We start from the raw sequence: 10,853 nt of genomic DNA, 5'->3' as shown, positions 1-10,853 counted from the left end.
GTGATAATTTCCTAATCATGTTGGCTTTAAGATCGTTTATCATACGGGTGAATTAACCATTTCTGAATCAGAATCTCGTTCCGAGAAGACCGGAACAACTCATAATTGTAAACTATGAATATCCTGACGCCGCCCGCCTTATTCAACCTCGCACAATGCAACTCCGATCTTTTGTAGGTGCAATGTCGGCTGCTAAATAATGCGTCATGTGCACGTGAGACAGGTAAATATTGTTATATCTGTTTTGATGCATTAAACGATGATTCAGATGCAATTGTTCTGAAAGAATGTGTAATTTTGTCCTTGTTTAATGTTCAGTTACGTCAAAGGGTTTAGCGAATTTATCGCAAAACCGCAGCCGAGTGAGTAATTTGAACTACCGAACGCAAACATGCAGCAGGTGTCAACAACAATTTCACTCGATTATAAGCACTTTTATTTTGAAATTATGTAGAAATGTAGTAAATCTGAATTCTTCCCGGAGAATGTTACAAAAAATTAATTTGGGCTTCAAGACATACAGAGTATTTAACAAATGACTTTTTTTATTGTGTTAAGACTAATGCAAATATGCGACCACCGTGATTAGCAAAATAACTAAAATTAGTTATTTTGACGCACACAAAAAAAAAACAATCAAATTGCCTATACATCAAATCATCAAATTGCTGTATTTTGTGTTGCATACACTCAGTCAATCATCAATAATAATCAAAAATAATAATAATATAACAAACGTTAGTTTTATTCATACACAGGGTGATTCATATAGTATCATATAAACTTTAAGCGGTGGTAGATTCCAACCCCTAGACTCTTACAAAAATGTCAAAGTCCCTACCACCTTTTAAGAACTGCAGATAAATGAAAATATTTTACGTTGAAACAAACTGTCGGGCATTGTTGTCAAAATGAAACTAAACCGAACTTTATAATACCAATATTTTCTCTATAGCAACAATTGTTTGCTTCTGTTAGGACATTCATGACATTTGTTATACATTGGACGTCAAGTGGAATAATTTAGCGAAGAATGGCATTTACTAATAGTGAAAAAAGCGATATGGTAATTTTTACCAATTTTTGATGTATGACTCAAAATTTTATTGTCAAGGGCCTTTTGAGACCGGAATCTGCCACTGGTTAAAATATTTATGAAACTATATGAAACACCCTGTATTTTATTTTTGAATTTTTCTTTACTACCGTAAGAGCAAAAAAAAAATACCATTAAGGATAGCTATGAAAAAGAAAGTGCCGTGTCTTTGATTAAGAAATGGGTTATTCAAATAAACAATTATAGGTATTATTGCATTTTTCCCTGCAACTTATTGTGCACAAGAGCATTATGGACTGTGTCATAGCTATCCTTGATGGCATTTTTTTTTGCTCTTGCGATATTATTTTTAAAACATAACATTTTAATTTTGATTTAATTAACTCATAGTAAGTCTTAAAAATACACTCTTCAAAACAATTAATTACAGTTTCTGTCGAATTGTGATATCGTATGGACTAAAAATTAATAGTTATCCCATGAAACACGTGTATACTCGTACTTAATTTAAGAAAAACAAAGTTTACAGGATCAAAAATTCTTAGAAATTTTATTTTTGACTTGTGCTGGAAATTAAAAAGTCAATTTATTCTCAATTTTGCCATTTATATTCTTAACAATGAGTTCTAATAATAGTCAGTGTGATTTCATCTAACAGGCAGAACAGCATTAAACCTCACTAACATTCAGAGGATCAGATTGTGAAGAATTTCCTCAAGAAATTTTTCCCATTCTTTATTAAGGGCAATATCGAGCTCCCCGAGTGAGCACCGCGGCTCTTATCAAGGTACAACGCATGTCCCTAAAGCCCTCTCGACCTCTAGACCAGTTCCATTGGATTGCAATTTGTAGAACACGGAGGTAGTCCACTTGGACAATACCTTAAATCACTGATTCACAAGATTTGTACAACATGGTCGAGTTTTTCCTCCATAAAAATGAGCTGCTCTTCTGATACTGTGGACTATACAATCGTCATGCTACTTTTGGACTTTTAAAGAACCATTGCCCATAAAGTACAGATCCGTACTACTACTACTAGCAGCTATCTTACGACTTCACTCATAATGTTCCCGCACCCACGCGCTCCAAACCCCTTTTATGATTTGCATAAAGAGAATGCATGAATGAAAACAATTGGTCTTGGACGTAACAGAAAAAGATTACTTCACCTCTGTTGTGAAGACGATTTTCTACCATTTGCAGTGATACCAGCTTTCCAGTAGCTGGAGCAAATTCGTTTAGAAGCAAGCATGCGTTATTCACGCAAGTACTGGCCATCCCTTGGAGTTATTGGTAATGGTCAATCTTGATTTTGTCTTCTCCGAACATTTCCAGTTTTGGAAAATGATTTCAAAGTCGAGAAATCACATTTTGTGCAAGTCTGCACGCTTGAGCCACAATTTGCTGTATTTTACCAGCTCATTATCTTACAACGGCTCTCCGTACCATGGATTCCGAAACATCGTGTTGCCCGACCATTTTTACCATTCCCAACAATATTTCTTACACTTTGTGTAAAATGATGCGCTCTGCGCACTGCAGACGCTGCTGAACAATGTGATTGCAAACATAAATCAAGTATCAACAAGTTAAAACGCATTTTGTGCGTCGACACATGTTTTCAGGATTATTTATTATTAATATAGTCTGTTCTGTTCGATATTATAGACTTGATTGGCACAGGTGTAACCAGCAGCGAGTACTACAGTTTCTATTCCTGCCTCATTACATGGATCAATAGGAAGATGTTGTTTCAATGAGCTCACCCAGTTTGTCAGTAAAGAATTTCAAAGCCTTTACGAACTCTGCTTTGTCTTTATTGGCATTTAACACAATGTTGTGTTAAATGCTCTACCATCTTTTCAATAAATACGGGTCGTAGATCATCTGGAATTCCAACAGCAGTTGGGAGACTTTCTCTCCTACGTATATATCATAAATAGCCTTGGCGTAGTAGGAAAAGACTAACAAGATCCATGGAAATATAAGCTTGGGGATCTCTATTTGGAATATGTAATTTTGTTAGGTTCTCCAGATTCAGTTGACCTGAAAACTTAGCCGGAAACCATCTCCTTGACCTCATCCTTTTTGAAAAGATTATTAAGACTTTGAACATAACCACTACCACTTTCTTCCCAATAACTTTTTAAACTGGCATCTCCCCCCCCCCCCTGTGGTTTCTTAGAAACCGGACAATTGCATATGGATTAAAAATCCCATGTTCTCCACGTTTGGTATAGTAACCATTATACTTGGTGATTGCCTTCTTTCTTAAACCTTCATCTACAGAAAAGATTTCAAAAAGCTTTTCCACTTCTTCCAAATTGAATCCATAATACTTCAAGCCCAGCGTATCCTCTCCAAATGTGTCTCGTTCCACGTTACCCAGCAAGGTTGAAATGCCGGTGCCATGCAAGTCCAATATTCCTGTAGTTAACACTCTAGCATAATTACCTTTCACAACCCTGCCAATAACACCCATAATAATTATTAAGGTTGTTATGGGTGTTATTGGCAGGGTTGTAAAAAGTAATTATAATTTTCTCTAGTTCATCTTTGTCAGCCACACTGCCAACTGCTTCTGAAACAATTGAATCAAATTCAGCAATGAGGACGAAAACTTTCCTCCCATGGAACTTGTTCAAATATTCAGACAAATCTTTCAAGCCTTCAATTACTCTGTCAGGTTCAAACTGCTTGTAATTGCGATTTCCATGACTTCCCTCTTCTGTACACCATTGCTCGCACACATCTCTCTCATAAACTTCAATTGTGACTCTGAACTTTTATACATAGTATAGGTAGGGGCGTTTTTGAAATGCCTCAGGTATACTCTTCTTACAAAGATTCAGAGCATCAGTTTTGCTTGTGACTTCTTCAGAACACAAGAAACTGACCTTGATGATCGGATATTTTCCAAAATGAGTTTTCACAAACTCATCATCTGTAAATGCATTTCTTCTGAATTTTGGTTTACAGTAAACAATTTGTAATTTGGTGTTGTATCACAGTCTCACTTCCCAAATCAACTGTAGTTATCTAAGCAGATAACTACAGTTGATTTAGAAAGTGAGACTGTCTTCTTATTCACTTCTAACTCTACAAAGCAGCAGAACATGCCCAGGTTGACACTTTTCCCAATTTTTCGAGGTGCTGTTATCATTACTTTTGGATGTTCGTTATGTCAGTCTCATCATTTTCTTCTGATTGTGGCTGAAAAACTTTTTTTTATCAACAGCGTTTTGTCCACAAACATAGATGCCTTCAAAATGCTGTCAAATGATTCGTCAGTGCTAACTGTTAATTCTTCTTTGACCCCTGTAACCACAGAAAATTTGGTAAGTGATCACCCAGAAAAGTCACACCATTTGCGGTGATACCAGCCTTCCAGTAGCTGGAGCAAATTCGTTTAGAAGCAAGCTTGCGTTATTCACGCAGGCTACAACAAGTATTGGCCATCCCTTGGAGTTGTTGGTAATGGTCTTGATTTTGTCATCGCCGAACATTTCCAGTTTTGGAAAAGTGATTACAAAGTCGAGAAATCACATTTTGTGCAAGTCTGCATACTTGAGCCACAATTTGCTGTATTTTACCAGCTTATTATCTTACAACGGCTCTCCATACCATGGATTCCGAAACATCGTGTTGCCCGACCATTTTTACCATTCCCAACAATATTTCTTACACTTTGTGTAAGTAAAATGATGCGCTCTGCGCACTGCAGACGCTGACTGAACAATGTGATTGCAAACATAAATCAAGTATCGACAAGTTAAAACGCATTTTGTGCGTCGACACATGTTTTCAGGATTATTATTAATATTTTCCATTATCTCTTAATAATCTTGAGCAGTTTACATAAACTTCGAAAAGTTTTACGCGCACTTATGCGAACAGATTAATATCGGGTGTAAGCTCTCCGACTTCTCATTGCAACTATTAGAGGTCGTCGTATCAAACCATGCTAGACTTAAATGGAACGTTGAGGAACTAATTATTCTATTACCGCAACCCATAATTCGTTCTCTGTGCTCTGTGCTAATAAATGTTTCGTTGCAGCCATCATCATATCATCTTCAGACGGGATCTACGAGGGACATATATGCAAAATATGAGATCCACGGAAAACGTGGAGGTGGAGTACCACTGATTAGAAACTTTCCACGTCGGGCGCAATGTGGGCTTCCTCTTGCCCCAATAAATCCTGTGTTTCTTTTAAATTCCTAACTGATAGCACGCTAGGTCATTATTTCTCTGGTAAGGGCGTCGTGTCGAACGCGACTTGCATATTTTTCATAACATTCTACATGTTCGGCCGTCGTGGTGGGTCAAATAAATGTGAAGTTAATTGGAAAACATGGTCGACCTCCATTTCATGGCTCGTTGTGCACGTTCATGGTGTCATTTGAGTCGCATCCTGCATTGCAAGGGAGTCAGAGGAAGCCGTAAAAAGGATTGAAGTGCTGTTAAGTCCAAAATTGTACAAATAGCGGTAAACAGAGCAGGTTGGATGTGTGTTATTGTTCGGAACACGTGTAATTTAGCACGTATACAAGTACACCAATAGGTATACTTACTATGACTACGGAACGCTATATGAAGATATTGATCTATTGTCCAAAACATTCTTGCAGCCAACCGACGCATAATTATATTACTGCAGAAAAATGTACGCTCTCATGCAGACGTCGCGTCGTGACCATGTTTTTGTTCATATGAATCTTTAAAGCTGCTGAAAATATTTTGAATGAAGATACATTTATGTAAAAAGTAGCTTCATCACTTTTTGGAAAAAATCTGTCGTTCTAAAAGAAATGTATTCTACACATGTGCTTTCGCCAGCATTTTGATCACCAAAAATTTTGTCTTTTAAGAAGTAATTCATATACATATTTGAAAATGTGGCAATCGGTGGGTGACAAATCGGGGAAGTATAGTGGACCTCATCGAGTTTCGTACCCTAACTAGTTTTATTTCCGTCAATTTTTCTTGCTGTTTCCACAACAATTTGTGTTAGACTCCAGTCGCTTCGTGAAGGGACATTAGGTGGGGATGTGCAGCAATGCTATTTCGTTCGACCCGCTCCATTATTAGTAAATAAGAGTGGTTAGCTATTGGTTGGATATTTTTATACCGCGCAAGTTTCCCCACCAAATGTCCCTTCCGCCGCTAACAGAACTCTAACGTACCTTCCTTTTTGGGAGCGATAGACCTATTGACTATGTACCATATAAACACTATTTGTTTCAACGAGTGATGAAATATATTTTTAAATGTAGAGTAATAAAATGATCTCATCGAATTACAATTGAACTTTTTTTGCTCTAGATATGTAATTTTTTTGTTTTAACAACTCAAGCATTGCTACATTCACACCTTCAACAAGATTTCGACGAAAACATAAAATTATCTGATAAAAAAAAGCTGTCTAATTATATTCGAAAATTTGAAACACTTAAAAATCTAAATTAAGTACACATTAAAAACCTCAAGGCGCTTTGATTATGATAAATGACGCCAAAAACAATGAGATATCACTTCCAGTAATCGCCACTTGTTTTAGAATTCAATCAGTTGATATTTATACTTAAAATTAGAAATTAATATCTAATTGTGTCCATGATGTTGCAATTTTAATAACCGACAAAGTATAATATGTACATTTAAATTTACTTAAAACTCATTCCGTAACATTCGTTACATTAAAAAAAAAACTAAAAAGCCTTAGAAAAAATGTTACAACTCCTCTTTCGATTTAGTAGACATTAAAAATATTTTCACATTTTTGAAATTACATTTAATACAATTGGGCGACATTACATGTTTTTTACGTTTTTGAAAACATATTTAATAAAATCGGAAATTTAAAACGTAAACGCATTGAAATACCGTTTTTTGCATTACATCATAGCCAATCTCACGAACTGACGTAACTGATTTCTCTCAAATTTTTTTAGCATAATATGCATTATTGTACACATTTTCCACTTTAATATTACACCATATAATATATCAGGGGACTACCCTGTTCTGTAGAATTATTACTACATATTCCAATTAAAATTTTAATGTGAGTCTCCTGTAAAGTATTCAAAAATCCGATACGTCATAATAGTTCATTATTTACCATTGGAGAAAAACGTTGTTTAAATCAATAAAATTATTTTAACAAAAATCTATTTAAACATATCGGGTGTTCATTTAAATTTCTCCTAAAAGTTGGCGTGGAAGAGTCGATTGTGAACGCATCACGGATCAGCTGTTTAAATCTAACCTCACTTTTTGCGTTGTTTGCGTTTTTACTCTGTAGCCTGACGAGTGGTGCGTTTATAATCGACTCTTCAGCGCCAACTTTGAGGAAAAATTTAAATGAACACCCGATACATTCTTGCTGAAATAATAAATAACAGTATCTGTCAATGCCAATGAGATAAAAAAAATAGAAGGGTTTTAAATGAAACCGGAGTAATAACGAATGTTCAAAACTATGATTCTATGATCAAAAATAAACATAAAACTCTTAATACGTATGGGGTCAAAAAATTGAATTTAAGGTGCTAGTGATGAAAAAAATTATATTTCCACCACGGTTGGGAAGACTTATATCCCGACCGCGTTTGAATCAATCTTGGCTCTCTGGTTATAACAGTAGTCTTCTCAACTTTGGTCAATAATATCTATATTATTTCACATTACCAACATTGAAAACAACATGATTGTATTGTACTGTACGTGAAATGACCGCCTACCAACGGTTGTATAAATGTAAAAATTGCCCGTGGCCAACTATAATTTTCTTAAAATGTAATTACCGAAGATACTGTTACGCACTAAGCATTAACAATTAAATGGATAATAAGAGACATTAAAGTAGAAATTAAAAAAAAAATTTTTAATCGCTTTAATGTTGTTAGCGCATGCAGTTACATTAGTAGAAAGATATTTAGGCAACCAACAATACTCACGAGATTACAAAATAACACTTTTAATTGCAAACAAAATCAAATAACTGTGACAAAAATGACTTACCCCCAAATCCTGATCCATCCCATTCCTCTGCATTCTCACGTCGGGTTCGCTTTGCGCGATATTCCTGATGGTTTTACTCTGACCATCCCAACTGCACAGCTCTTGCAAACTACCATATCCGTACTTCTCCACTGAATCCAAATTGTTCAGCTCTTCGCAACTATGATTGGGTTTCGACAGTCCGTACACTTTGGGACTCAATTTATAATTAATAATATTCTCATCGAATTTATCTAGATTGTCGCAACTGTTTACCATTTTCGACTGCCTCTTGAACTTTTTATTTTCGAAAAGCATACTAGGCGCTTTGAAGACGCTCTTCAAATTGCTCAACTCGACGCTCTTGGAGCTGTGCATCGACACGTTATCGACAGAACTCTGAAATTCTACGTCTTCGGACAGCGTCTCGTATGATTTTTTGAGAGTGTTGTCTGGAACATCTACCGGTCTCTCGTTGTACCCTTGGCCGGTGTCGATTTCTGCCGTTCTGTTGTTGTCGTCTGAACTTATGACACTCGACGGTGACAGACCACGTGCTACTCTGACAGGTCTGTCAGGCATGGCCCTGCAAGTTAGCCGATTGTACACTTCACCGTCGTTATTCTGCTTCGCCAAAAACAGATTCTCCGACTTTTCTAACACGTTCTTTATGTTAACCGACCCACAAGCTCTGATGTTATTCAAATTGTTCATCTGTTTGATGTTGGTATTTCGGTCGTAGCTTTCCACTTTTGACAAATTATTAGGCAGCTTGATGTCGAGGTGGTTTTTGGAGCGAATATTATTCAGTTCAAAATTCTGCGAGTGGTCGTTGTTCAACGGCAAATCTAAACTTTCTAGGGGGATGTTTGAAGCGTCTATGCCCAAGGGGCGGTTGCTGTTGGTCGAGGTGACTAGTGGAAACGGACGATGCGCCGGGAACTCCACCACGAGGATTCTGTCGCTGATGTTCCCACAGTCGTCCCTAAACCCGATGCCTGAATCTGAATTGCTCGACGCGCTCGGCTGGGGCGAGTTCGCGACCAAAGGCCCCAAACTGACATCGTCGATCGCCCCATTTTTATGGCTACCATCACTACTTTGCAATTTGTACATATTTTGCACCAAATTTACAATATACAAGGCATTTCGAGGAAATTCCAAGCAGTTACCTGTGATCACGTCACTGGTGCAGCTGAACTTGAAACTCTCCGCCTTCTTGACGTGCACACTGTGTTCCACAATTTTCGGGTCGATCATAAAAACATGGCAACTGTTTGAGACCTCGACTTCGGTATCTGCATTGTTGAACTTCTTTTCTTCCGTCTGCCACACATTAGTCTCACCAAAACGTTTTTGCAAACTGTCATTGCTCCTCATGTCGCACACTGCACTGGTTACCAACCCGAAATACCTTGATTCCCTGTCAGCTGTGGACCCAATGTAGACCACCCGATTAGTCGGATAGATGGCAAGAATGTGGTTCGAGGAGTTTTTGAGGGTCAAGCAAGTGGGGAAAATCGTCATGAGAACCGCTGTGGGTGCTCGTTTCTCTTGTCTCAACTTCCTGATGCAGCTGCACACAGTTTGTAGTCTTGAGTTTGGCAACAATTGTTTTGGCATTTCAATTGTTCCTAAATAGCCTACCAGAGCTTTGTATTCGACAGGGCCTGCCTCATCTTCCATGGGCAGTGGGTTTGAAATGTTGAGTAAATTCCCTCCGTTTTCGTCGTTGTACAGAGACGACTTGTGATCGTTGTGTTTCTCGAGACATTTCTTATTGGAACTGTCACACTGTTCCGGCCTTTGCGCTTGTTTGTAGAGGCGGTGCGCCCTAGGTTTGTGCATGTATTTTGGCTTCCTCGAGCTGATCATTCTGTTCACGTCGAGCTCCTCTTCGCTGCTGTCCGAGTAGTAGTTCTCGGCGATTGTCATTTTGATGGGGCCCACACAGTTGCCGATCAAGTTGACAACCGCATCGTGCGTGATCTTGGACACGGATATTCCGTTGACGGAAATGAGGAAGTCCCCGGCCCGGAGCCCCGCGTGGTCCGCGGGAGAATTGGCGACGATGCAGGAGAGAATGCAGGGCTGCTGGCCTGAAATGGTGAATCCGAATCCGTTAGATCCCCGCAGGACCTCGACCGTGCGGATGCCGTAGTTGGGGCGCTTTTTGCGCCGTCGGCTCGGGTGCATTTTAGGTTAAAGTCGGCACTAACACAGGTAAACACACCGTCCAGGTGGGATAGGGGCGAACGTCCCTTCTCACACGTCACACGAACGAGGTTGTTGATTTCTACAATTTTTTAAATGGCCGTTGGAATGCGTTTTCCCTCTAGCGGCAAATAGCTCAACCATCCCAGACAGCTTTGTGCTGCGTTCTCGTCCCACTCCGCACAAGAGAAAATTCGGCCTACATTCCCAAACAGGTTTGTTTATTAAAAAATGCAAATTATTTGAGAACGTTTATTGAACTATCGGACACAAATTCCTGAAAGAGATATGCCAAGGTGCATTACTAACTCTGCCAAGTAGGCGATGACTTCATACTACCGCTGAGCGCACTGGTCGCGTGTTAACTGCACAAAAATTGTGCAATGTGCTACTGCTATTACTTCATTTATTTAACAGAATATTACAACTGCATTAAGTAATCTCTCGTGTGTCACTGTCCATAAAACACGCTAACACGATGAGACTTGACTGCAGAAAAAAAATGTACTATCGGCGCCAACGAAATGTGAACGAATTTCTGGTGCCATAGAAACGTCTTCTGTTTTGTTCT

The 10,853-nt window shown here is 38.3% G+C and overlaps 1 protein-coding gene across 1 annotated transcript in view; it reads right to left on the bottom strand.

The window, feature by feature from the left end:
* loco (locomotion defects) overlaps window positions 1-10,387 on the bottom strand; it is a 38,485-nt gene extending 28,098 nt beyond the window's left edge. The window contains exon 1 of the mRNA XM_069039028.1: window positions 8,090-10,387. Within this exon, the coding sequence (XP_068895129.1) occupies window positions 8,090-10,264 (2,175 nt within the window). The 5' untranslated portion in view covers window positions 10,265-10,387. The remainder of the gene's footprint in view (window positions 1-8,089) is intronic.
* Window positions 10,388-10,853: the final 466 nt, after the last annotated feature.

Source organism: Tenebrio molitor, chromosome 2 (assembly GCF_963966145.1).
Source record: "Tenebrio molitor chromosome 2, icTenMoli1.1, whole genome shotgun sequence".
NCBI lineage: Eukaryota > Metazoa > Arthropoda > Insecta > Coleoptera > Tenebrionidae > Tenebrio > Tenebrio molitor.
This window is presented reverse-complemented; position numbering and strand designations above follow the sequence as displayed.